Genomic DNA, 27,979 nt, shown 5'->3' on the forward strand with positions numbered 1-27,979 from the left:
TAGAGATTCGTCTGTAGTAGCCGCCCCCCCTCTTTTTTTTTTCTAATATGATAGTTGGAAATTTGTCAGTTTTCATAAAAACATGTGCTTACATGAGCAGTTGCTTAAACGTTGGTGGCGTTTCTTCTAAGTGATGATAAATAGCCAGCAGCTGGTTATCTCCGTGTGCCCGTGGATGTTGCTATTGGTTGCAATCTACTGGGGATACAAAGGGGTTAACCTGGTCTGCCTGAGACACAGATTCCAATTTCTGGCAGGGTGTGAGGCTGACAGGATAGCTGGAGAGTGTGGTATAATAGGACAAGAACAAAAACCATGCGTGGTGAAAAGCAGGTAGTGAAGATACTTTATGCTGTACCAGTAATCACGGCTCAGTCACCTTACCAAGATGTCCATGATCTTCCTTCCCAGCACTGGAGTTTGCTGGTGGGGGAGGTAGATGATCAGGTCCAGCTCTTCTAAGGAGTAACTGCCCCTTCTTTCAGGCAAGTGAGAGCCTGAGGGAATTGAAATGTTGCTTAAAAGAAGGAGGAGCAATAAAAGAATGCTCTCACCCAACTTCCTTGGCTTCCATGTGAAAGGAGATGGTTTGTGTTGCCTGATGATGAAACTTTTTGTTTAATATCTTTTATTTTAGAGCAATTCATCTTTGGAGAGCAACTTGGAGGGACTAGCTGGTGTTTTGGAAGCTGATCTGCCAAATTATAAAAGCAAGATACTAAGAATACTATGTACTGTGTACGTATGTGGGAGGTCTGGGAATCTGGGAGGTGCTGTGCATAGCTTTAAGTCTTTAAGGTACTTTAAATGCCAAGAATGGTTTTAGTTCCTGAGTGCTGTTATAAGGTAGAATTTGTTCTACTACAGGAGAAAAAAAAATAGAGGGATAACCTTGTTTTCTGGTAAATTAAAGAAAATGCCTCTTTGACTTGAAATGTGTGTAGAGGTTCAGAGCAGGTACGTCAGGGCTGCTTCTTCAATGGCAGTGAGTGCACAGATGCTGAGCAATACCCTGTTTCCCAATGAAATGCTGAAGACCAACAAAACTATTTATTTATTTTTACTATTTTATGTACTATTACTACTGTTTTCTTACTGCTTGTTCTGCTTCTGGCAGCGAGATGCCTGTGGCTTCATGAGCCTCTTCTCCTCCAAGGGAGAGGAGATGAGAACACAAAAGAGCCTGAAGCAAGCTCCGTTGTGGCTGGCATCTCTCCTTCCTCTCCTTAGTAAAGACCAGAAGCAGAGGTGTCCTGTGTCACTGAGTGGTGTCTGAGGGAAGGCTTGTGCAGAGTCTGCAGTACTATGTGAGAGAATCATGGAAGGAGTGTTACTTTGAAGTCTATGCTCTAGCTTTGCAGATAGTTTGCATCTATTTGTATCTGTTGTAGCAGTGTCTGTTAATGTTTAAGACAAAGTACATCAAAGTACATTATTATTTTCTGCAGCAGTAGGATGCTTCAAGTATAGGGTTAGCTTACATCTATAAAAACTGGTTGAGGGGAAGTAAATACTTTGTAGAAGGAGCTGAGCTTAAAATCAGTCACTTTGACTTCAGAAACTTGGAATCAAAATTAATAGTGTAAAAGGTGTATACCTGTTGAGTAATCTTGCTGATGCTGTATAATTACTTCCAAGTTATGCAGTGTGTGATCTGTTAGGGGTTATCCTGCTCTGGCAGGGGAGGTTCGACTAGATGATCTTTCCAGGTTCCTTCCAGCTGCTGACATACTGTGATTAACCCTATGTTTTATGTTCCTGTGTGAGTTCTAGAACTTAATATTTAATCCACCTTCTGGAATGCTCAGTTAGATACAGATGAAAAGCAGATACCTTAAACATACCTGGAAGTGTCACTTACCTTTCAGAATATCTGTAGTTAAAAAAAAAAAAGAGTATGTAAAACATTAACCAATGGATAGAGCTGCAAGATCACACTAACACTTTTTTTTCTCATTTCCTTGTGACTAGGTTTAAGTTACAATAAGCAGATTCTCAGGTGGTGTGCAGTTGCCAGTTGGCAAACAATGAATAAACAACTAAAATCATGTTATTTTTTTTCCTGTGTCTCAGTGCACGTCTGCTACCAGAGAAGCTTACGGTTTACACTACGCTGGTTGGGCTGCTGAATGCCCGGAACTACAATTTTGGTGGGGAATTTGTAGAAGCCATGATTCGCCAGCTTAAAGAATGTCTGAAAGTCAATATGTATAACGAGGCTGTGCATTTAGTAAGTTTGGGTTTGTTTTATGACATTATTCCTCATCCTTTTTCACTCCTCTTCCTTTCACTTTTTCATTTAGAAGAGATGTTTTTTTCAGTGTGTATTACAGTCTCTCTGGCATCAGTGTGCAGTGCAGTGTAGAATATACCAAGAGGAAATGTCTGTGATGTAAGAAGTATTTCCCTCCTGGGCTGAAAAAACATAGTACAGTTGCAAAGTTGACTTCCAGCTGTATTTTTTAACAGTGACAAATTAATTTGCAGTGAAGAGAAGTACTTCCCACCACAATTCTACAGTCCAAAAAACCACTAATTGCCATTAAACATAAATTACAGTAAAGAATATAGATAAACAAATAAATAAAGTTAAAATACATTTTAAAAGTGTTTTTGAAAAAAAAAATAGAACAAAATTTGTGCATTTTCTTGGTGTTCACAGGTGTGTGATCTCATGGCTTCCATAGTAAAAAAAATAAATTAGCAGTCTGTTTCTCAAAAGCTGTGTTTGATGGCTGTTATCAGGTCTGTGCTTTCATTCTGCTAAGATCAAGCAGGCAGTTTTAAGTGCTGTCTTCCTTTGAAACCACTTTCTCAGCTCTTGCAGTTAGAGATTTTCAGTATTTAAAAGCTAAGCTCTGCAACTTCTTTTGAAGCCTTCTGATAGAAATTAAGATTGTAATATTTCAGTGTATCTATGTTAAGAGACTGCTGTTTAGCTGTGGGACACTTCTTAATAAAATCCTCATTAGTACTCTGAATGTGCTGTCTCTTGGCTTGATCTTTCCTTCACCTTAGATTAACGTCTAAGGGACAGACAGTGAAAATCCTCAGCTTTGTCAAAGACTGTTCAGAGCTGTGAGTGGGAAGTAAGAATGTACTTTGTTTCCAGTTACTGAGTACTGAGGTGTCTGCCTAGCCTGAATTGCTTTCCCAATGTTCTTCCTGTCTTCAGAATACCTGTGTTGATTTCTTCTTTTTCTGACTGTTGTCTTATTTTAAAAATGAGCCTTTAAATAAAAAATGGTGAAATTTTATTGCTAGAATTTCAGCTTATATTGTGTGTTAGGATTGTGGTGATACTGGGAAAGTTCTGGTCTTGCTAAGTCCAAAGGCAGGATACAAATCAAAAGGGAGAGGTGAGAAAGAGAAAAATGAACCTCTGCCTGAGGTGTTTTCTGCTTAATTTCCCATTTCTGTCTGTGTGGATTTCCTCCTGGAGTGCAGCCAAATCAGGGATCTGTTCCTGACATGGAGATTTTTTTTTTGTTTCCCAGGCAAGCAGGGCTGTTTGATTCTCAGCATTCCATCAGTCTGTCACGTTTCTGAAGCCTGAAAATGGCAGCAGTTATTACACGGACTGTCTCTGTGTAATTATCTGTATTTATGTGTAAATAATTATAGAATTAATAGTGTATAATGGCACACAGATTTGGCACTGCTGTTTCCTAATGCATTTCTGAACTCAGAAGCAGCGGATAACACATGTCAGCTTTTCTGAAGGTTTTCTCCTTTCATTTTTGTGTTTTAGTGATCTGATACCATCCACAGTAGATAAAAGCAGCAGTTGTTTTTTCCTCCTGTAGCACCAGTTTGCATGTCTTTGGATGCATACTGGTGTTTCCTAACCTTCCTTGCAGTGTTATTGCACTGAAACAGACAGAATGATGAACGCTATATTAGGCAGCACAGTACTTGTTTGACAGGGTTGAAATCTGGTTCTGTACAGTGAGCAGTATTTCTCCTTTTGTGCTAATAAATGAAAATTAGACTTTCATTGATGATTTCTAACTAAGTGAAGCTTATTTGTTCTTGTGTGGTCAACAGAAAAAGCATTCATTTAGCATAATTTATTTTGGTCTCTTTTAGGTTCGTTTTCTGTCTGACCTTGTGAATTGTCATGTGATAGCTGCACCTTCAATGGTAGCTATGTTTGAGAACTTTGTGAGCGTGACACAGGAGGAAGATGTACCCCAAGTAAGCCAAGGACCTGTGGGTGCCTCTAGTGCTGCTTTCATCGTTTTTCTGTACCATTGCTTTGGTACTTGTGCTTAGAACTTAGCAAGTATTAGAGAAAACAAACTAAATGCACTGCCCTGTGCTGTTTCCTCAGCGTGAATATAAGGAGCTGGTTGCAATTAGAAAATACATGAACACAGCAGGAAAGTGTGGTTCTATATAGTGAAATATCTAATGTGAATTAATTTTATTTCACTTTGGCAAATGCATAGTGCCTGTCTTTTTTTGCCATATTGATAATCTGCAGAAGGACTCTGAAAATTACACCATTTTAGAGTCCGCTTCTTGATGTTCAGATTAAAAATCATAGAATCATTTGACTGGAAAAGGACTTTAAGGTCATTGAGTCCAACCATTAAACCTAGCGATGCTAGGTCACCACCAAACCGTATCCATCAGCACTATGTCTACACAGCTTTTAAATCCCTCCAGAGACGGTGACTCCACCACTTCCCTGGACAGCCTACTCAAAACCTTGACAATCCTTTCAATGAAGAAATTACTCCTAATATCCAACCTAGATCTCCCCTGGTGCAACTTGAAGCCAATTCCTCTTGTCCTGTCACTTGCTACCTGGGAAAAGAAACTGACCCCCACCTTGCTACAACCAACTTTCAGGCAGTTGTAGATAGTGAAAAGGTCTCTCCTCAGTCTCCTTTTCTCCAGACTCTACAACCCCAGTTCTTTCAGCTGCTCTTCACAGACCTGTTCTCCATAGCTTTCACCTGCTTTATTGCCTTTCTCTGGACAATGCTCCAGCACCTCAATGTTCATCTTGTAGTGAGGGGCCCAAAACTGAACCCAGGATTTGAGTTGTGGCCTCACCGGTGCTGAGTACAGGGGTACTCTCTGGTCCTGCTGATCACGCTATTCCTGGTACAGGCAGGATGCAGTTTGGCCTTCTTGGCCATGTAGGCACATTACTGGCTTTTATTCAGCTGCTGTTGACCAATGCCTCTAGGTCCTTTTCTGTCAGGAAGCTTTCCAGTCACTCTACCCCAAGCACGTAGTGTTGCATGAGATTGTTGTGACCCGAGTGCAGGACCCTGCACTTCACCTGCTTGAACCTCATCCCATTGGCCTTGGCTTATGAATCCAGCCTTTCCAGATCCTTCTGTAGAGCTTTCCTGCCCTCAAATAGGTCAACGCTCCCCCCAGCTTGGTCCCATCTGCAGACTTAGTAAATGTGCCTCACGATCCCCCCGTCCATGTCATTGATTATTATTAAACAGAATTAAACAGCATTAAACAGAACTAGCTGCAGTACTGAGCCCTGGGGAGCACAACTTGTGACCAGCTGCCAAGTGCACTTAATTCCATTCATCACACCTCCTTGGACTCTGCTATGCAGCCAGTTCATAACCCAGTGAAGACACATTGAACCTAGTGAAAACTGATACATTTTGGTCAAGAATATTTTGTGTTTTTTCCCCATTGCTTGCCAATCCATTCTTCAACTGTTGATGTTCACGTCCTCCCACAATATTAGTGTTTTAATTTAAATTAAAATGGGGACATGTGCAAGATCTTTTAGACTTTGCTTGTCTGCTTGGGTTACAGTATGTTTCTTTCCTCTAGGTACGATGTGATTGGTATGTGTTTGCATTTCTGTCATCTTTGCCTTGGGTTGGGAAGGAGCTGTATGAGAAGAAGGATGCTGAAATGGATCGTCTCTTGTCACAAACAGAAAGCTATTTGAAGTAAGTAACCCATTAAAAATACTCCTATTGGTGTCTGTTTAGGTATGGATTATTAGCACTGATTATTGCTCTCTTCTGAAGTCTGGTCTGAACCATTCTTTGAGGGGAAAAATGTAAATTGAATAGAGTAGATGGGGAGATTTTTGAATTTGGAAAGTTCCATTGTCCAATTCTAAGAAAAACTGCTGCCCTAAACTAGTCTTTGATAGGCTTTTTTGGTTTTTTGTTTTATTTTCCCTTCTGCACACAGGCGCCGCCAGAAAATTCATGTCCCCATGCTGCAAGTCTGGACTGCTGATAAACCACATCCACAAGAAGAAGTGAGTAGACTTTACACTGCATTCTTTCAGAAAGTGTGAAAACAAGTTTTTATCAAGGTGTTATCATAAAATGAAGAGGCACCTCTGAAAACATTCATGCTTTGAGCTGTCTCCTGCTTATGATTCAATCTAGCAAGTTCTAGTTGAGGAAGCTTCCTTTGATTCCTGGGCATAAATACAGGATTTCATGGCGCGAGTAGGACAGTGTTTTGTGTTCTGCTGACAAGCTCCTGAGGAAATGCTGTGAAGTGAGAAATTGTAAGTTGTGGTATTTGTTTTGAAATTGTTTTGGGCTTCTTGATAAAGGGACATTTGTGAGAAGCAGAATGTAATTCCTTACACCTTAATGTTTCTGTTCTGAAGAGAGAAACCTTTGTAGCAGCTTTGCATTCTAGGCTCTAAACATCATATAAAAATTGTGTGCAGCAGTTACTGTACTGTCTTTTACAACTAATCCATAGATCCCAGGAGGGGTGGCTTCTGTCAAGTTTGGGGTAGAATTTGCCTTTTCAAATGTTCCTTAGTTGGATATTGAGATCTAAATTAATCTTCTAGAAGTTTTGGAACAGGGCATTCTTATATTTTATTCACTGTTCTAATTAAATCATAGTCTTAACAATTGACTTGTTTAACTTAATTTGGAGAAATAGACTCTCTGATTATGACTGCTTTGTCAGTGTGGGTATTCTGTCTGCTCAATACCTGAATTTCCTTATTTAGATCAGTAAAGAAGAGATTAGGAGAGTGCATTTGAGGTCATGTATTGCCCAGACTACCACCAAAGTTCACTTCAAGTGTTTGCTGTTGCTAGTTCTGTTTCCATTTTGTAGTGTGATTGTTTCAGTACATGCAAATACTTCCATGTAAAGACATTTCCTGCAGCAGTTATAACTTGAAACTGCATTCAGTAAGGCCAACAGTCTTCAGAGTTGTTGGACTTTTAGCAAGATAGGGATTAAACAGAGCAAGGCTACTGCCTTGCACAGGTGACTGGGAGAGTGCTGGGACTCACAATGGTGTTGAAAACCATGGCAAGGTTGATAACATTGTGTTTATATATGTACTGTTTTAAATATGTGGTAGCTGGCTGTTTCAGTTACTCTGGGCACAGCATGGCAGTTCTGAGGAGTGTTTTTTCAGTTTTAAGATTGGTATTATGTCTGTTTTAACACCACCAATGAACAGTGGCAAAAGTAACATTCACTGGCAGATGCAAAGGATGGCCATCATGCTTGAACTCCTGGGCTGCCTGTTGATGATTAAATGGCTGCCAGCAGTGAAACTTTGCTGACAAAATGTGTGGAATTAGGACTATCTCTGGCATTTAGGGTTCATTAATTATTTCTTGGTTTAGTGAATCAGCAGTTTGAAAACCTGTGTTTTTTTCTGAATGGAGTTCAGAACTTTAAAAATGCTTTTTCTGATAGTTCAGGGAGCTGCCTGCTTTGTTACAAGATTTAGCTCATCTATTTCTTACCTTTTCCCTTCAGTATTTAGACTGCCTTTGGTCTCAGATTCAGAAGCTGAAGAAGGATCGTTGGCAAGAGCGACACATCTTGAGGCCTTACTTGGCTTTTGACAGCATTCTTTGTGAAGCCCTTCAACACAATCTGCCTCCCTTCACTCCACCACCTCATACTGAGGATTCTGTGTATCCAATGCCAAGAGTTATTTTTAGGATGTTTGACTACACAGATGACCCCGAGGTATGTAATTTCACATCTAGGTTCCTGGGGCAATGTTGGTTAAAATGTGCTGTTAAATTATTGTGGAACAAATTAATGCGTAATTGGTGTCTGTCAAAGATCTATCGTTCTCAACAGTTTACCTCCAGCAGCGGTCACCAGCAGATGTATAAGTGGAAGAAGAGGAGGAATAGAACATATGCTGCATTTCCTAAGTGCTTTTTAACCTCACTTTCCTTTAAATCTGCTGCTTTCACTTTGTTTATTGGCCTCTGAGTTTTGCAGCAGACAAGACCATGACTGTATATTCCCTCCACTCTATACTGGCCATCTCTGGATTTACTTCTTTACCATGTTCCATCTCAGCCATGTGTTTTTTCCCAGGCCACATGCTGACAGCCTGTGTGATGGCTCCACAGAGTGAACACAGAGGCAGATGTATAACCATGTTCTCTGGTTTTGTTCCCATGTGTTTTTTCAATGAGTCTGGTATTTGTTTTGTGTTAAACATTAGTCTGAGGTTTGTGTGGAACTGTGTTACAGCAGCTTCTCAATTCTGAAGGATAACGAGCAGCTGAAACCTTACTGTATTGATGTGGAATCAGAACTGTTTTTTTCCAACTGTAAATCTATGTACAGTACCTTATAACCTGCACTCCCACTGCACGAGTAGTGATCTTTCATGAGTTTTCATTCTTTCTTCCCAGGGACCTGTCATGCCTGGCAGCCACTCTGTTGAACGATTTGTGATAGAAGAGAATCTTCACTGCATCATCAAATCCCACTGGAAAGAGAGAAAGACTTGGTAGGAAGAGCTTAGCACTATGGGGCTTTGGTGTCTTTTTTTTAATATGCTACTGTGGCTTTGTTGTCCTCAGGGACGTTCAGAGTTCTGCTCTGCTTGGACATGATCTCAACATTAAACATTTTCTAGTGCATTTGACAAAACTTAAAGCTGTCACCTGGAATACTGTTTGAGTCTCTGATATCCAGATAATGGAGATCATGCATGATCCAGAGGGACAGTGGCAATTTCTTGTTTGTACAGGCAAAAAAAACGGCAGACACACTGGGAGTGTCCTAGAATTTTGGAGAAGTTTTTTTTGCAGTGTGGTGAACCTTGAGTTGGTTCATCTGCAGCTGTTTGCGTGCTGGTATTCATGAACCATGCTTCAGTTTCTTACTCCTTGTTGCATTCTTCTCTTTGGAATGACATGACAGAGACAATTGAGCTCACTTTGGGGAGTTTTTTCAGGACCAACAGGTTCCATTACTTTGAATTCGTCTGTGCCAGTAAACAAGGCTCTCCATTTCTTCCTCAGCAATACCTGGTGTGGGTAGTTGATAACCAAGATGGTTCACCACAGGTTTGCTATGTTGTGCCGAAGGAAAATCACAAAACTGTGTATACTAAGCAAGGAACAGGCAGGAGCATGTTTTTGGTGATGGCTTGTGGTAAAGATATTTTTCAATGCAGCTCTTTGAATCAGCAGAAACTAGAAATTAAGAGTTGTTGAAGTTACTGGGGTAGTGCTCTTTGTTAGTGCTTAGTGAAAAGCTAAAGACTAGAGGGAGACGAAAATTTGCCAGAGAGTTAGAAATAAAATAAGGAAATAGCAGTTGTTTGCTCTGAAATAATGATAAGTGGTAATGAACTGATTAAAAGATGAAGCCTGAGAGTTTCTTAATCCATTAGCCTAATTGTGCTTTCAAATCATTCTGAACATGTTGTTTGGTTTTAGTTGTTTGGTTTTTTTTTTCTTTTCATATATATGCATGCCAGAATTGCAAATCACCGTGACTATTTATTCAAAACTATTTCTTATACCATTATAGTGTTCAAGTGATACAACTACACTGAGATGAAATACATCATTACAGTCATGGTTTAGAAAATGTTGATGTGTTCCTGTGCTGTTTCTATTTTAAGTATTCTGTGACTTGAAGGACACACTTTGGAGGGATTGTTAATTTGTTTCTACTGCTTTTGTGTGAACTCTTGTCCAGAATTAAGCACTTTTCTGTAACTTTTTTTGATCTTTACATCACGTTTGCTGCATTATCTTCTGATTAAATCTGTGGTTTTGCAGTGCTGCACAGCTGTTGAGCTATCCAGGAAATAACAAGATCCCTTTGAACTACCACATAGTAGAGGTATGAAATTTATAGATAACATCTTTTGTAGCTTCATGAGTAACATGTCCCAGTTAATTCCATCAAAGGTCCCTTAAATTACAGTTTGGTTTGAGAGTCAGCCAGAACGTTGTTGAGTTCAGCGAGTGAGTTTTAAATGAGCAGGTTATATACATCTGAATGTTAAGTTTTATGAGTGTTGTCATTTGGACCTGGTGCACAGGAGCTTTTGTCAACTATTGGCATTTCTTAGTGCACTAATAAACCAGGTTGTGGAACTTTTCAAACTCTTAAAGTCTTACATATGATGCTTTGATGGCTATACTTCAGTCACTTTTAGTTTAAAAATAAAAAGCTTGAAATGGACACAAACTGGAATTCTGTAACTTCCATTTAAACATTAAAATAATCGTATGGATTATTTGAATTGTTGAGGTTTTTAAAGTGTGGTGGTTATTAAATACTGGAAGTGTTGCCAAGAGAAGTGGATTCTCTGTCTCTGAGGAAGTTCAAAACTTAACAAGACACCTGATTAACCTGGTCTAGTGACCCTTTTTTTATGCAAGGGGCTTTTATCTGGGTGATCTCAAATTACACTCAGCCATACTGCATAATTTGTGTTTGTATCTTCTAAATTATTTTGTTCAGCTGGCCCTGAAGGGAGGCTGCAATGGAATAAAAGTGTATTTCCTCCAGAGCATCCTCCATATCAGAGAATTTCAAGTAAATATCTAAAATGAAAAATTTAGGTTTTCTTTTACTGCCTCCTCTCAAAGGTCTGTTTTCAAGATGCAGAGCTGTATAAAACTTTGTTATTTTCCATCAGATTTAAAGTGGATTAAGAGATTTCAGTAAATTGTCATATAAAGGCTTTATGAGGAAGTAGCTGTAAGTAGTAATTTCTGGGTTAATTATAACAAGAAACAATCTTATGTAGAAGATCTTAATGAAAGTGGGATTGAGAATTTCTCTTGGCACCAAAATGCCAAATATTCTAAATGGCTGAAAGTTCACATTCTTTTTTATCACCTTGTTCATTTTGTACACCGAATTCAGAGCAGAAGAATATTAAAATTGTTTTCTGCTTTTGACATCAAAGTACTTTTCAGTAGCCTTGTGTTCAATATCTTCGGGTGCTGTGCTTGGTTGTGTGCTTTAATGCCAACAGTAACTGCAATTCCTGATGAAATATGTCATGTAAAGGCCCTGGAAATTCTTAGATTCAGAAACTTGTATGATGTGGATTGGTCTCTTCTCCCAACTAACAAGTGACCCTGTGATAGGACATGGTTTAAAGTTGCATTAGGGGAGATTTAGGTTGGACACGAAGAGGAATTTATTCACTGACAGCATTCTCAAAACAGTAGAACAGGCTCCCCATGGATGTGGCTGAATCCTCATCCATGGAAGTGTTTGAGAGGGGTAGAGATGTGGTGCTGAGGGACATGGTTTAGGATGAAACTTGGTAGACTTAGATAATGGTTGGGCTCAATGATCCTAAATGTTTTTTCCAACCAAAATGATTCTAAGATTCTATAAGCATGCATACTGGGATCCCTGAGGCTCCACATCATAGATGGTCAAGCCGGATTTCGTACTACCTGAAATCTGTGTGAAACACTGAAATGTGGTACCTTTATTTCAGTAGCTTCTCAGAGATGTCTGTGTGGATGTTTCTGGTAGCTGTGAACCGAGAATGTCACAGGGAGCATGATTTGTTTGTCAGGCTACTGTTCCAAATTGTGTTCCCACAGCTTTTGGCACAACTTGACCTTGACAAGTTCAAGCATTCAGATCATCTGTGGCCTTATCTTTCTTGTGGCCTGGTTATTTTCACAAAGTGTGGTTTGTTGTTTTGAAACACTTAATCTGAACATTTGATAATGAAAGTGTGGTAGATATCACAAATGCAGTTTTATACAGTATCTCAGATAATGGCTGATCATTCCATTATGATTTTCTGTGTCAAGAAGAGGAGCAGTTTTTTACGAGAGAGGATTCCCTTGACCTTTTTGCCATATTTGCCTAAACAATATGTCCAAATTATTCTGTCACAGAAAGGTTCTCCGTCTCCTTATAGCCACTTCATGCTTTTAAATCTTTCCTTAAAATAAGTTCTAGTCAGTGTGTTTTCATATGCTCTTTGTGCAGTCTGTAAATGGACGTTGATTTCTAACACTTGTAAGTTTTTTCTAAAGCTTAATCATTCAAGATTCAGTTCTTCTTTGTTCATTCAGAAGTTTAAAGAGCAAATTGACCAGCTGGTGTGAACCAAAGTTGCCTTTGATGTAATTTAAATCAAGTTGAGAATGGAATGTGAAATAAACAGAAACTCAGGAGATGAATGTAGAGTGATGATGTTTTTGTAGCTCTCAGGCTGATATGCTGTTATTATAGGCAAACTTGAAAATAAAATCATAACTGCAGGGCTGGTTTTGAGTTTTCTTAGAGTGATCTTGTGCCAAATGGTACTATTTTTGTTGTAATTTTTGGTTGAAACCTTTGGCTTTATGTGAAGTTTTTGCATAAGGGAAAAGAAGAGATAGACAATTATCACAGGGTGTTAGGGGTTGGAAGGGACCCAAGGAGATTGAGTCCAGCACCCCTGCTAGAGCAGGACAATACTATCTAACGCAGATCACAGAGGCACACATCCAGACAGGCCTTGAAAGTCTTCAGAGAAGGAGACCCCACAACCTTTCTAGGAAGCCTATTCCAGTGCTCTGTGATCCTTACAGTAAAGAAGTTCCCCCTTGTGTTGAGGCGGAACCTCTTTTGCTGCAATTTACACCCATTGCTACTTGTCCTATCACTCGGAGCAAGTGAGAAGAGCCTATCCCTCATCTCCAGGCCAGCCTTCAAATGCTTATAAACATTTATTAAATCTCCTCTAAGTCTTATGTTTTCCAGACTAAAAAGCCCCAGGTCCCTCAGCCTCTCCTCATAAGCCATGCCCTCCAGTCCCTTAATCATCCTCCTAGCCTTCTGCGGAACCCTCTCCAGCAGATCCCTGTCCCTCTTAAACTGGGGAGCCCAAAGCTGAACAAAGTATTCAAGATGGGGTCTCACCAGAGCAGAGTAGAGGGGGAGGAGAACGTCCCTTGATCTGCTGGATGTGCCTTTCCGAGTATACCCCAGGATCCGATTGGCCTTCTTGGCTACAAGGGCACATTGCTGTGCCATGTTATCCACCAGGATTCCCAGGTCCCTCTCCACAGGACTGCTTTCCAGTAGATCACCTCCCAGCCTGTACTGGTGCAGTTTATTATTCCTCCTCAGGTGCAGGACTCTGCACTTGTCCTTGTTGAACTTCATCTGGTTCCTCTTTGCCCAGCTCTCCAGTCTGTCCAGGTCTCTCTGGATGGCTGCACAGCCTTCGGCTGTATCAGCCAAGCCTCCCAGCTCGGTGTCGTCAGCAAACTTACTGAGCAGACACTCTGTGCCCTCATCAATGTCATCATGTGCTGTCATTGTTAGGTGTAGTAGATATATAGTACTGGTGCTGTCAGTGTGAAGTGGTGAGGGAAGTTAGAGAGGACTGTGTTGATACAGTGTAAGGTAACCACTACTTTCATAGTATTTTGTTTTTTCTGGAGCATGCATTTGACAGAATATGGGCCTTTTTAGATATGTAATTGTTTCAGATGGGTGGCCACCATTTGTGGTGCTGAGGGTTGTGTTGGCCACAGTGGACTCTGCTCTGATTCTGTGCCTTCCTCTCCTGCAGGTGATATTTGCAGAACTGTTTCAGCTTCCATCTCCACCACACATTGAAGTCATGTACACAACACTGCTGATTGAACTGTGCAAACTTCAGCCTGGCTCATTACCACAAGTTGTATCCTTTCTGTATTGCTGAAGAACATTGACACAATGGAGTCCTCCTTTTGTATATTCTGTAGATGATGGGATAGCAGTAAGTACTGACTGGCAATATCCTACAGCAGCTGCATGAAACTTTGCCTGTAAATTGTACAGGAAAGAGTAGAACAGACCACTTAGCACAAATCTAGATATATCAAGTGAACAAGACTCTTCAGCTTTCTGGATGGTGTTCTGGTACTTCCTCTGAGCTTTCCAAGAAGTGCTGCTTTGATGTGGGGATAAAATAAAACAGACAGTCAGTGTGGCCTGTTTAGCTCTAGACTATGTGTTGCATGGTCATAGGCATGTTAAAGGCTAAGAAGCAGAAGAAGTGACTTACTTGATTTTTTTTGTTCTAATAATTGTGCCTCAACTGGTTTTGTTTTGTTTTGTTTTTTCCCAATAAGAAATGTAGCAGATGATATAAAGGAATTCTTGATTTCCCTCACAGTGCTTCCAGTAGGAGCATTCAAAAAGTCAATAATCTGTCAGCTCTGACAAAATGGTTGAATGTTGAGAAAGAAGGCATGACTCCCAGCTAATGCTGGCTGTTACATTACCTCTACTTTGCTGCCATTTTAGATCATATTAGATCATTGTTTTAGATCAGTTTACAGGACAGAGTGTAGGGTGGTTAACAGATGGCTATCCTCTGGTAGTTTCATGCCTGAGTTTTCATTCTACTTCATGACACCATGTGCTGTTTGCAAATCACACCATCTCAATGATCAGAGCCAACTTTGTTTCTAAAATTAGATGGATGTCCATGTAGGAATTTTTCAATGTTAATATGGACAGAGTAAGAAGGATAAAGGCCTTAGGGGGTAAGATCAGTGTACATGTGATTTCTCAGGCCTTCATTGATGATCAGAGATTGATTGTGGATAAGCATCAACAGCAGCTCATGAAGCAAGATTGGTGAGATTACAGAAATACTCCATGAGAAGCTTAGTGTTTCCTTATATCAGTCTTGTCACGTAATGTACACTATGGCTTTCCGTGTGTGAACCCAGCAATCTCATTGCAATAATGGAAGAAAACCAGCCTGAGAGTAGAGGGCAGAACCAACAATATGCTTTTTTTATTTTTTCCACTGTAGATTTACTGTGATTTACCTGATTTTGGAGTAGATCCAGGGAGCTTTCAGTATCAAAGGTTGATGATATTCTATTAAAAAACTGAATGGAATGACATCTGACTTAGACAGTGCTTTTATGTAAACCTTAATAAGAAACTTCTAGCTTGCACAAGCCACAGAAATGCTCTACATGCGTTTGGATACAATGAATACAACATGTGTGGACAGGTAAATCTGTTTTGGGGATGATGGAAAACACCACTCAATGCTCAAGAGGCTGTCAAAAGAGCAGTCAGAAATCCTTGTTGGAACTTCGTAGTGCTATTCAAATTGTTTTCTGGGCTCTGGCTTTGAGCAGTCTGAGAATGTGGACTGCTTGCCTTTCCTTCAAAGGAACACTTGCTCTGAGGTCACAAGTCTAGCTGTCTGTACAGCAGAGTTAATACTGGTGTCAGATTTTTTTGTATTCAAAGCTGTTGGTAGTTGTGTAGTACTCGTATCTAGTACTGCACCTGCTCCCTGCACTGCACTGCACTGCTCATCTAGTACTGCGCTGCACCAGCAGGTCTGGCACCTGCCTGGAGGTGGAGTTAATACCATGAGTGCCACACAGGAGGAGAGTGGTGGTGCTTTTGCCCTCCAGTGAAGTCAGTATTGTGCAGGAGAGCTGAAAGTACTCATCAAAAATATGGAAACTGCATATTCACAGTAAGTTTACATTTTAATTGTTAGTTTAATGAGTCATCCTTTTCTGTGAAACAACAGAATGTGGCAGACTATTTGTCCATAAAAGCTTTTTTATGACTCTGAATTCAGTCTTTTGTGTCTGTCAGTAGAAGTCCTCGTTTAATGCTGTAACAGCTTCTTTTTGAAAAGCAGAATGCATTTTTAATAAAATCTCATTTTCTGATGTTCTGATACTTAATGAAGCTCTCTTTTCCCCTTTATTAAAAGATTTATTAACTGGTTTTCTCACCACTTGAGCAACTTCCAATTCCGTTGGAGCTGGGAAGATTGGTAAGTTTCTTTTCTCTTGATTTGAACCTGATATTGCAAAAACCTTGAAATCCCAAACTAATCCAGGAAGTGTCACAATGTAGTGTCCCTGTAAATTGCTTTCCAACGGCCCTTCTGAGATCTTTCTTAATCTGTTCACCACCACTCAGTGGTAGATTATCTTGATAATCTCTTTAGTCACTGTATTGTCCTTGGTGAACTCTGTGATAAATCTCAAGCCAGTGTCAACATTCCCTAGACAGACGAAACATGATTTCTTTGATTTGTCCTGCACCCTCAGTCACTTGCAGGCAAGTTTCCAAAATGAGTCCCCATTTTACTTTTGATGGTTTGCCCTGGTTCTTTCTATCCTGTATTTATTCTCTGATCTTTTTGTCTGTCCTACACTAAATCCTTCACTATAAGCTTTTATCATCATGATCTTGAGATCTGTTTTCCTCCTAGCACAAGGAAGTCCTAGCACATGAAGGTACATCAGAGCTGGCCTTCCCATCCATTCTTGCCATGTTAATTATGAAACATTCATCTTTATAGCTATCTGGACCCTATCAACGTCTAACCACAGGTTCCCCTGAGGTTTCCATGCCAGGCATTCAGGTAGCAAGAAGGATCATGTTGGAATTAAGTGCACCCTACAGTAACTTCCACAGCCTGCAGCCATATCTGCTGATGTGCTCAGGCATCTCTATGGAGAGGAGTGCAGCCCTTCTTGAATATGTTCTTGGGGCTTGACTTAAGTTTCTTGTATTGTACTTATAGGGAGTTAAAAGTGCTTGATGGCTATCCTGATACAGATCTAAGATGACTGACTAGGCAGCAGTCTTGACTGAGTTGATTCTCCTTTGCCTGGATGTTCCTCGATGGCAAATGCTTCTCTGGGTCTCTCTCAGAAGCTGCCTTTTTTTCCCCCACAACTCACAAATAACTATATTTGAGCCTTTTCTTAATGTGAAATGTGCTTAAATTCACCAAGAAGCTCCAAACTTCCTGTGATGGGGAAACAGACTATGAAATCACACAAGGTTCCTTTCCTAAGGAAAGGGACAGCCAGCTAGCTAAGCACAAGTTATTTATAATCTGGGGGGGAAGGGAAGCTACTTGAAAATTAGTCAGACAGAGATGAGATTCCAGGAATACTAATGGCCTAGTAAGGAAATGGTGATAGACTTACCTCATTGTCTTAAGATTGCTTACAATGTAAAACCAAGTGTCAGACACTCCAGCTGTCCTTGAACTGTGATTGTTTTGTACCTATTTAGACCCAGCCAAAAAGAGACTAAGGCACAAATTCTTCCTGCTGAAAGCTATCACATTCTGTCATTTCATAGGTCAGATTGTCTTACTCAGGACCTTGAAAAGCCCAAACCCAAATTTGTGAGAGAGGTTCTGGAGAAGTGCATGCGGTAAGTAATGTCTTTTGGTAGCTTCATGCCAGGCAAAGTTTAGTCTTTGCTTCTGGATCTGCTGAATCCCATCAGATTTCTTTTGACTTGACTCTTAGGCACATCTGTTCTCACAAGTCATCTTCAATTACAAGTCTGTATGTTAGTGTTTTAGTCTGTTTACATGCAGTAGGACACTTAAGACACTAGAGAGAGGGAGAAGCAAGTGGAGCAGATGGTGAGCTAACTAGCCCAGGTATGCACACATGTAGTTAGAAACAAGTGGAGCAGGTGGTGGTAAGCTCACTACCTCAGGTGTGCACACTTGTAGTTATAAGACAGGCTTCACTGTAAGCATGAAGAGAAACAAAGTTCAGGCAATATTCCTGGGAAGCATTTAGAGAAATGGAGGGAACTGATTATCAGGTATACTGAAAACTGAGCATCTCACCTTGATTATTCTAGGTGTCCCTCATGTTCATTGAACTGAAAGCAAGCAAGCGGCTCTCCAAAAAAAGAAAAAAGCCAAACCCAACAAAAAGAGTGTACAATCAGGGCAGGACATAAAATTGTTGAGAGGGGACATATATGAAAATAAAAAAGTAAAATGCTCCAAAAGCTTTTCGTATTCAGCATCCTACATTAAAACTTTGATCTAGGTTTGGGTGAATTCAGTATAGGAAATGTGAAAGTATTGTGCAACAAAAGAAATGGAGTTTTTCTGCATCATTCTTCCGTTTCACTGAAAACTTGTAGCAAAATTAAGCCTCTTTGGGAGTGAAGTATGCTAGAAAGGAAAATAAAAATGTCCAGTTTAATGTTTTTTTTCTGCTTTGAATGCCAACTTGTTAATAGTTTTCTGTAGCTCATCTTTGGCTTTTGCATAAAGCATAACAACAGGCAGCTTCTAAATCTGCCCACAAGCTAATTGTTTGAAGATGAAACTGGCATTATGGACTTCAAATAGAAAACATCTACTAGCAGGTTTGGTTTACCTTGCTCTCACTGCTCAGCAGAAAGTACCTATTTCTTTGTATAAATTTAATGATTTTTGTTCTGTGAAAGTCTCGGTGCAGAGCGGGTTGAAAGTAGCTCTTAAGAAAGAGTCTCAGGTGTATCAATTAGTGAGAAGCTTGCCATGAGCCAGCTGTGCCCTCATGCAGCCCAGAAGGCAAATCATGTGCTGGGCTGCATCAAGAAAAGTGTGGCCTACAGGTGAAAACAGGTCGTTCTCCCCTTTTACTCTGCTGTTATGAGACCCCACCTTGAATACAGTGTCAAGTTCTGGTGTCCCCAGCATGAAAAGGACTTGGAGCTGTTGGAGAGAGTCCAGAGGGGAGCCAGGGGGAGAGGTCACAGGGACGATCCAAGTGCTGGAGCACTTCTATGAGAAGAGGCTGAGACTTTTCACAAGGGGCACTACGAGGGATGGGACAAGAGGGAATGATGTGAAGCTGAAGTACAGTAAGATCTCGGGAAAAAAGTTCTTCCATATGAGGGTGGTGAGACTCTGGAACAGGTTGCCCAGGAAGGTTGTGGTTGCCTTCTCCTTTGGGGTGGTTAAGGCCAGGTTGGATGAGGCCTTGAGCAGCTGAGTTCTAGTTAAGGTGTTTGTGCCTGTGACATGGAGCTTGGAGTAGATGATCTCTAAGGTCTCTTCCAACCTAAGCCATTCTATGATTCTCTGAAAGTCAAAATACAGGAAAAGAGTTACATAATGGTGTTATTCCCGTTCTAATTCTTCTGCTTGTCATTCCCAGACTTTCCTATCATCAGCGAATAATAGACATTGTTCCTGCAAGTTTTTCTGTCCTCAGCCCTGCTAATCCAGTATGCATTTACAAATACGGAGATGAAAGTAACAGTAAGTATTGCAGTTACTCAAGGGCCAAGCTGAAGAAAGTAGTGTTTCAGAGCAAGGGAGTACACTAGATTAACTGTAATATCAGTTGTCTTCATGAAGATGAACACAGCTGAAACTAATACACGTGATTTTCATCATTTTGGGTACATATGCTCCTTGTGAGAAATTAATATACATTAAGATTGGATCTCTGTAACATAATCCTTTTTTGTTACTTTGTGAAAAAGAGAAAATCCAAATACATGAAGTTACTTATGCTGGGTGGTTGTGGTGTTGTGCAGCATTGTTTGCCAGAAGCCTAAAATTGGAAAATTCAACTGATTCCCTGTTTGGGCACAATATTATGCACAAGTCAGCATATGAAGTGATAATGTGAGTTTATTTTTTTAACTTTGTGAAGCAAAGTTAAAAAGAGTTTACCAGTAAAAATAGTTTAATGAAGCATACAGAGGCAGCAGAATATGTAAAGACTGAGGTGGAGAGATACTTTGTTATTCCTTTTATTACTCAGTGTAAAGACAGTCCTAAGCATAAAAATGCCATCATCAGAGATCCAGTGAAGAAAAACAAGGAAGCATTGTATTTGTAGGAAAGTGATGGAGACTTAAGCAAAGTTTTAGAGAGGAAAGTGATTACCTGATCTCAGCTCTAAAAGCTCTTCTGAAAGTTTTGAATTTAATGTGAAGACAAAGACCGGAGAACACTCTGAGCTGTTATATTGACAGTGACATTGGAAACAGCTAGTTTTAGGAGTAACTGGGAAGTGTACTTGTTTCTCTTAAGAGGCAAACTGGTGTTACAAACTCACTTGTTTTCTCTGTATTTTTTACCTCTGCTTTTGTTTAGGGTCTCTTCCTGGATATACTGTGGCACTCTGTTTAACAATTGCAATTAAAAATAAGGCCAGTAACGATGAAATCTTCAGCATTTTAAAAGATGTGCCTAATCCAAACCAGGATGATGATGATGGTAATATTTCTTCTCTGTGTACTTCTGTCTTCCATCCTTTGGATGAGTTGTGGTGGTTAACAAAAATGTATGTTTTTTGTTGTAATAGCCACACTAAAATCAAAATAATCCATCATTTTGAGTGTTTTTTGTAAATGCAGAAGGAGGCCTGCCATTCTTAACAGAAGTAACCTGGTGCTTGAGTTGTGTTTTGTGAGTATTGACAGAAGTAGGAAGAAGAATTCAATATCTCCTTTTGCTTTCAGCAGGAGAGGGTAGTTGATGCTACTGTCACCGCACCCCTCAGTGCTTTTGCCTTGCCTTGAGTGCTTCTCTCCTCTCGGTGCAGTCCCATGGCAGATGAGATAGCCAGCTTGCTGGTTGTAGTCTTTGTAGCATCATTAACATTGGAGAAGACCTCCAAGATCATCTAGTTTCTATCAACTCAATAATGGGACTCCATGTTCTTTTCAGCTTTGCAAACACTCCTAAAAGCCTGTGTCATTTAGGGAGTCAGACTGTGTGAGATACAGTGGATTAAGAAGTGGGTTGAGTGTTTCTGTAACACTTATAGGTGTTCTGTTACGCAAGCAGAGAGCAGCAATGATCTGGGATTTTTTTTTTTTTTTTGGTGCTGTTATCCACTATCATGTTTTCTAGGCATCACCCACTTAGGAATGCCCGCCTCTCTGCCTGTCAGGGGCAGAGGGACATGGCACCATTCATTCACCCCTAGAATCTATTTTTGCTATGCGTGCTTTCTGGACCCTTTTCATGTGTTATAAGTAGCCAATCTCTTTATCTTCATCATCCTTACCACCCCCTCTCCTCATTCACTCTATGGCCTGCCCAGCCTTCAGCTTGATGCCTAACTGTGCATTTCCTTTGGCTCTTCATCTCCTGCTGTCCATCAGTGCTGTTATACACCAATAGGCTGTGTCTCTGAGAGCTTCTTCACTGACCTGGAGTTGTTTCTGCACATTTTCTCTTTGGCAAAATTTGATCCTGAAGACCAGTATGTTTTGGAGGTTCTTTACTAACTCCCTGCTGATCCTTACCAAACCCTGTTGATGAAGCTTTTTTTTTGTGTGAAATGAGTTAAACTTGTAAGTTCTCTCTGCAGTTTTATGCGTATCTTACATGCTTTACTTGAAGTACTTACGGCTTCAACTTGCAGATGAAGGATTTACCTTCAACCCTCTGAAAATAGAAGTCTTTGTTCAAACTCTGCTCCATCTAGCTGCCAAGTCTTTCAGCCACTCCTTCAGCGCCCTGGCAAAGTAAGTGTAACCATGTGCATTATTTGGGGGCTTACAGAACTGTTTACTTCTGGCAGTGAAGTTCATAATAAAACAACCAGACTGCAAGCTTCAGCAATGTCTTAGGTGCTCCAAAATGCAGTAGGATTAGGAGAACTACCACGCTGCTTACTGAAGGAATGACAGTGTCAATCCTGGGTATATATATGTGAGTAGAATTAAGAAATGTGTAAATCCAAACATGTGAGACAGGTGTGGAACACTATTCCATTTCAGAGTTAATAATTTCCTGATTTTGGTGGGGAGCAAGGGTTTCTCCTTACATTTGTCTGGCTGGGTAGCTTTTCCCACCATATTCTCTGCTTAAGCAGAGCTTTAGACAGGAAAGTGATTACCTGACCTCAGCTCTGAAAGTTCTACTGAAAAGTTTTGAATTTAATGTAAAGACCAGGGAACACTCTGAGCAGTTTCATTGGCAGTGACAGTTACATTTGTGTAAAAATTAAATAGAGGGGTTAAAAAAAAGAAACTTCAAAGCAAGTTTTCTTCAGAAAACTTCTGTCTACCAAAACAGAGTACAGGAGGCAGGGTGACATGAATACTTAGAGCTGCAGCATTTTCACTGCTGCACACGAAAAAGGCAGCCATGCTATCAAAAAAAGCGCCTTATGCTTTACAGTTAAATTACAATGAGCTGAGTTGTGAGTGTTGTGCGGCAGTCAGCATAACTCTGCTGAAAATGGGACTCTTAGCAGCATTTCACTCAAAAAGGGGAAGACAGGATAAGGACAGGATAAGAGTTTAAAGTTACAGAAGCACAAATCAGAAGGAAAGCTTCGGCTGTGTATAGATAAGCACATGAAGTGTGAAAGTGCCTCTAGCTCTTAAGAGAAATTAAGTCCCAGCTTCAGGGTGTAGGTTCACCACTAAGATTTAAGTTGCTTTTGTAGCCTATTGTAGCTCAGAGTGGTTATATTTTCCAGGGAATAGTCCTTGGACAATTGCTGCAGATAGTCAATATTTTTTTCTTTTGTACATTCTAAACTGCTGCTCTTTTGACTCAACCCCACCCCCTCCACTGAGTACTTGCATATATTAAAAGGTTTCATGAAGTCTTCAAAACACTTGCTGAAAGTGACGAGGGGAAGCTCCATGTCCTAAGGGTTGTGTATGAGGTTTGGAAGAACCATCCACAGGTAAGAGGTTGCAGTGTTGAGCATCCTTGTGAGTTTCAACTCACAAAGATTATATATAATAAAAAAGTATTGCAGTTTGCTTTATATCCTTTAAAAGTAACTTATCTAGTGTCGTCTTATTTGAAGGAACTGCATTTACTCTTGTTACTAATGCCTATAGTGAAGGCTAGCCATAAAATATGAGGCCATGTGTTCATGAGAGTTTATTGTGGGAGGGCAAAAGCTTGTCATTCTGATTCAGCATACTATGCTGGTTGTCATAGAAGAGAATAATGTGGCTAAAGTTATGTTTCTCTCCAAAGTTGAAAAACACCATAAGTGTGTAAATTGAAATGTAAATGTAGATCTCCTATCAGAAGCAGGCTACGTTCTTCAAAATGTGGAAACCATTGTGTTTTTTAAGGGATTTTGTTCTTTTCGGGTTTTTTTAAATTGCTAGTAATAGACATGCATTTATTCCATTGAGCTCATGCTAGAGTCACAGTTGTGTGTGGGCAGAGCAAGGAGCAAGTTAGCGGCTATTCAGAACAGAGCTGATCAATCTGATGGTGCCATTATGTTCATTCTTGAGCCAGAGGAAATAACACTCCAAAAGACCTGTGAAAAATGCCTCAGTTGTTTAAAGCTTTTCAATTTCCTCACAGCAGTTGTTTTCTCTCTCAGCTGTCATTCTTCTATAAATAGAAACTGATAAGGAACTTAATGAAGATTTGCCTGCATTTATTATTTCACTTATTACTTACTGGTGTGGTTGTGTTGCACTTTGTTGTGCTTGAAAGTGGACTGTACCTAACAGTTGCAGAGTGCAAGGCTTTGAGAGGTGGTGCCACTGAAACCAAGGGGCTCCACAGTTCAAGAGAGACTGGGAACTACTGGAAAGAGTCCAATAGAGGCTACAAAGACACTGAGAGGCCTGGGGCATGTCTGTGAGGAGAGGCTGAGAAACCTGAGGCTGTTTAGTCTGGAGAAGAGTTGACTGAGAAAGAGTTTTATCAATGCTTATAAATTTCTAAAGAGTGGCAGCAAGAGGATGGGGCCAGAATCTTTTCAGTGGTGCCCAGTGACAGGACAAGGGTTAACAGGCACAAACCAAAACTTGAGAAGTTCCATCTGACCACAAAGAAAAACTTATTTGCTCTGAGGGTGCTGGAGCCATAGAGCAGGCTGCCTGGAGAGGTTGCAGAGTCTCCTTCTCCAGAGACATTCCAAACCCACCTGGGCATTGAGATTCTGAGCAACCTGCTGTTGGTGACTCGGCTTTATCTGGGATCTCTAGAGGTCACTTCCAGCCAACCCTGACCATTCTAGGACCTGTGATCCATTCTCTATGGCAAAAACCTGCACTCAGAAGGTACCTGTGCAAGGTATTCTTTCTCTCCCAAGTACAGTAAAAACATCAAAAAAAGAGATTTTTTTTTAATATGTTAAACTTGCCTCCTAGATTGCTGACCTTGAAGATGTGACAGTTATAGTCTGACCTACTTTTTGCTGCCATTTAAATGGATCAGAATAAATTGCATTGCTACAACCTAATATTACAGAATCATAGAACGTATCTGGTTGGCAGAGACCTCCCAAGATCATCCAATCCAACTTTCAACCCGTCATTGAAGGGTTAACACTAAACCATGTTCCTAAGCGCCAGGTCCACACAATGCTTGAACACCTCCAGGGAAGGTGACTCCAGCACTGCCCTGGGCAGACAATGCCAACCCTTTCAGTGAAGAAATATTTCTTAATATCCAGCCTGAGCCTGCTCCTTCTTCCATCCTCCCTTCAAGTAGCTGTAGAGAGCCATAAGGTCTCCCCTCAGCCTCTTCTTCTCCATGCTGAACACCCCCAGCTCCCTCAGATGCTCCTTGTAGCCCAGGTGCTCCAGGCCCTTCTCCAGCCTCACTGCTCTTCTCTGGACATGCTCCAGCCTCTCAATGTCATTCCTGTAGCGAGTGGCCCAGAACTGAACACAACACTCTTGTGTGTTCTCACCAGTGCCAAGCACCTGCTTGTCCCTGCTGGCTACAGCATTTCTAATAGAAGCCAGGATGCCATTGGCTTTCTTGGCCACCTGGGCACTGCTGACTCCTGATCAGTTGACCATCAACCAATACACTCAGATGTATCTCCAAGTGGCAGCTTTGCAACCACACATCCCCAGGTCTGTAGCTCACCATGGGGTTGTCATGACCCAGCTGGAGGACCTGGCACTTGGCCTTGTGGAATCTCATACCGTTAGCCTTAGTCCATCAGTTTAAGCTGTCCAGGTCCTGCTGTAAAGCTTCTCTTTCCTCTAGCAGGTTGACACAGCCACCAGCTTGGTGTCAGCTGCAAACTTAGGCTTCACTCAATTGCCTCATCTACATAATTAATAAAGATACTGAAGGGAACTTCGTCCTCTTTCTTCCTTTGTATTGCAGAGTGACCAAACTCGAGCTGGAAGATGCAAACCCAGCCTAAAAAGTCATGCCAGGTTTTTAAAAATAGATCAAAGTGGCTTTCAGAAATATCAAATGCAGGAGACATGAAGGTCTGCTGTCCTACTTGATCATGGGACTTAGAATTTTCTCTCCTGCATTTATTACAGTTTAGTCTTTTGCTTCTGGTCATGCACTTTTTTTGTTTACTGAGCCCACAACCTCCCTGGCAAACAGAAGAAATGATCCCTGGAGAGCAGGGCAATTGTCCAGAGCCTTGTTTTTATTCTGCTCACCCTACTCTGTGGGAATGTCTTTGATTTCATTCAGACTATCAGGATATTGTGCTAGTGAGTGGCACATGCTGCAGAGAGTGACTTAGCAATAAGTCCCTGGACCTATAAGTAAGGTTGTGGTGGTGACTTCTTGAAGAGAAACTTTAACACTGAGATGACAACCTTTCTTAAAGTCTTAGGTTAGGTAATCAGAAGTTCTTCCTGGCAATACTGAAGGGCAAATAGAGCATAGGATGCTCCTGGGACTTCAAAGTTGACTGCTCAAAGTCCTGCATGATTCATTCAGTTATTTTAATTTTCCTTCCTTAAGAAGAGCCTTGTTACACTTCCTTATTTGACAATGAGTGGTTGTAAGGATAAATATGGTGCAGGCTGCGGTTCTTAAATACTGTGCCTTTTGATCACATGAGTAACTAAGATAAGCCTTTTTTCTGAGCAGCTTGTGACTGCTTTACTCAATAACTCCTCTCTGCAATTGCCTGCAGACCCCTCGAGAACCATAGCAATGCCTGCAGCAAGTGGAGCACTTCCACTGGCTGTGCAGCACTGACTCTACCCTCTTTCAGGTCCTGTAGGGAGGAGCTAACTGTCATGTTTGAAAACTTGCAGCTGAAGTAGAGCAGGCTCACAGTATCTCCTTCATTATGATCAGCTGACTTGTGCTTTGTTGTCAAACACTAGAATTTTGTCTCTAAGGGCTCACTTTGAGAATCACAGAATTGTTTTGGTTGGAAAAGACCTCTAAGACCATTGAGTTCTACCATCAACTCCACGATGGCCCCAGCACAGCCATTAAACCGTATCCCAAAGTGCCATGTCCACAGGTTTCTTGAATACCATCAGGGATGTTGACTCCACCATCTCCCTGGGCTACCTGTTCCAATCCCTGACCACTCTTGCAGGAAAGACATTTTTCCTAATCTCAGGCCATTTCTTCTTGTTCAATCACCTGACACTAAAGAGAAGAGATCAATTCTCACCTCACTCCAACCTTTTTTCAGGGAGTCGTATACAGTGATGAGGTCTCCCATCACTTCTCCAAACTAATCAATCCCAGTTCCCTCAGCTGCTCCTCAGCAGACCTGTACTTCTGACCTTTCACCTGCTCTGTTGCCTTTCTCTGAACCTGCTTCAGCACCTCAGTGTCCTTCTTGTAGTGAGGCCATAAAGCTGAACCCAGTATTTACGGTGTCACATCCCCAGTGCTGACTGCAGAGGCATGGTCATATTCCGGCTCCTGGTGACCACTCTGTTGCTGATCCAGGATGCTTGTATTTGTTGCTTTTGTGTGGAAATGTGTGTGCTAAAGACTGATACATCACAAGAATTAGAAATAGTTGTTAGAGTCAGAATGCTTTATGTAATTGATATAGTTCCCTTACTCAGGGCAGATTTAGGCTAGAACTGCCCAGCTTCCTAATGTATTTGAGATGACCCAGTAATACCACTAATGTGCAATTGCATCAAACCATGTCTGCTTTATCTGAAGCTGGAATACTTCACACAGCTTCTGTTTAATGTCTCCCACAAAATACAGATGATTGCTGTGCTTGTGGACAAGATGATTCGGACACAAATTGTTGACTGTGCTGCAGTAGCAAACTGGATCTTTTCTTCAGAGCTTGCCCATGATTTTACTAGGTAACAAGAACTTGACTTGTATTGTTTTTTTCCCCTCTGAATTAGTGTTTTAAGTGGCCACTGCATAGCTCTAATCTATGAAAACTTAGTAGTGGGATAAAAAATTGAGCTTTTTCTCATTGTACAAAATACGTGTTTCAGCATTTTTCTGTCTTAGTTTGGGTATGAATGTTTCTGTGAGAGTGCAAGAACCCTGCTAGCATGTAATTTTGAAAGTGACCTCTACTGAGTCAAAGCAGAACAAGACTGGAACCATTTCTAGTCAGTGTGTTACATAGCTGCTGCCTTCAAGTCTTTGGCTGAGGTGTGTAACTTGTGCTGCCATTGACACATAGCTTATTGAGAACAGGTGACACATTTGGTGTGAGCATTCAGTCTGATGTTCATGGTCTTGCAGTATGGACATGAAATGCAATGCTGATTTGGGATTTTACTGCAAAAAATAGGAAATAAATGATGGTTAAGCTTTCTTATGTTACAGATGTGCTTTCCTGTATGCTGGGTGTTGTTCACTCCAGTAGATGTCTGAGATGATACTAAGCTTTTTTTATTTCCCCCAGATACAGACACTGCCTCTAACTTCATATCTTGGGTTGCTGTGTAATCAGTCGTTTTGAACTTTGTGCCTTTCCCAGGTTTTATATCTGGGAAATCTTGCATTCCACAATTCGTAAGATGAATAAGCATGTTCTGAAGATTCATAAAGAGCTGGAGGAGACTAAGGCAAGGCTGGCCAGGCAGCACAAAAGGGTGAGTAATTTGTTGGTAATTTTTTATGACTTGAAGCAAAGTTATACCAACCTGCATGCTGTCAGATTATGTCACTCAGTTGTTTTTGGGAAAGACTGAATAACTACATTTATCAGGAAGCATGCCTCTCTATATGTGGTCATCTGTAGCACCAAAACGTCAAAAACTGGATGCATGTTCTCAGTCCACCCTTTTG

General features: G+C 40.8%; 1 protein-coding gene across 1 annotated transcript in view; it reads left to right on the forward strand.

The window, feature by feature from the left end:
* The window catches only part of NCBP1 (nuclear cap binding protein subunit 1), a 35,704-nt gene that overhangs the window by 700 nt on the left and 7,025 nt on the right, over nucleotides 1–27,979 (forward strand). Inside the window, exons 3-20 of the mRNA XM_064140603.1 lie at nucleotides 638–738; nucleotides 2,074–2,230; nucleotides 4,090–4,197; nucleotides 5,818–5,939; nucleotides 6,190–6,259; nucleotides 7,750–7,965; nucleotides 8,652–8,749; nucleotides 10,035–10,098; nucleotides 13,805–13,915; nucleotides 15,183–15,247; nucleotides 15,974–16,036; nucleotides 17,365–17,439; nucleotides 19,179–19,282; nucleotides 20,129–20,251; nucleotides 21,408–21,510; nucleotides 22,592–22,685; nucleotides 26,930–27,033; nucleotides 27,669–27,783. Coding sequence (XP_063996673.1) covers nucleotides 638–738; nucleotides 2,074–2,230; nucleotides 4,090–4,197; nucleotides 5,818–5,939; nucleotides 6,190–6,259; nucleotides 7,750–7,965; nucleotides 8,652–8,749; nucleotides 10,035–10,098; nucleotides 13,805–13,915; nucleotides 15,183–15,247; nucleotides 15,974–16,036; nucleotides 17,365–17,439; nucleotides 19,179–19,282; nucleotides 20,129–20,251; nucleotides 21,408–21,510; nucleotides 22,592–22,685; nucleotides 26,930–27,033; nucleotides 27,669–27,783 — 1,893 coding nt within the window. The remainder of the gene's footprint in view (nucleotides 1–637; nucleotides 739–2,073; nucleotides 2,231–4,089; nucleotides 4,198–5,817; nucleotides 5,940–6,189; nucleotides 6,260–7,749; nucleotides 7,966–8,651; nucleotides 8,750–10,034; nucleotides 10,099–13,804; nucleotides 13,916–15,182; nucleotides 15,248–15,973; nucleotides 16,037–17,364; nucleotides 17,440–19,178; nucleotides 19,283–20,128; nucleotides 20,252–21,407; nucleotides 21,511–22,591; nucleotides 22,686–26,929; nucleotides 27,034–27,668; nucleotides 27,784–27,979) is intronic.

This window comes from Pogoniulus pusillus, chromosome Z (assembly GCF_015220805.1).
Source record: "Pogoniulus pusillus isolate bPogPus1 chromosome Z, bPogPus1.pri, whole genome shotgun sequence".
NCBI lineage: Eukaryota > Metazoa > Chordata > Aves > Piciformes > Lybiidae > Pogoniulus > Pogoniulus pusillus.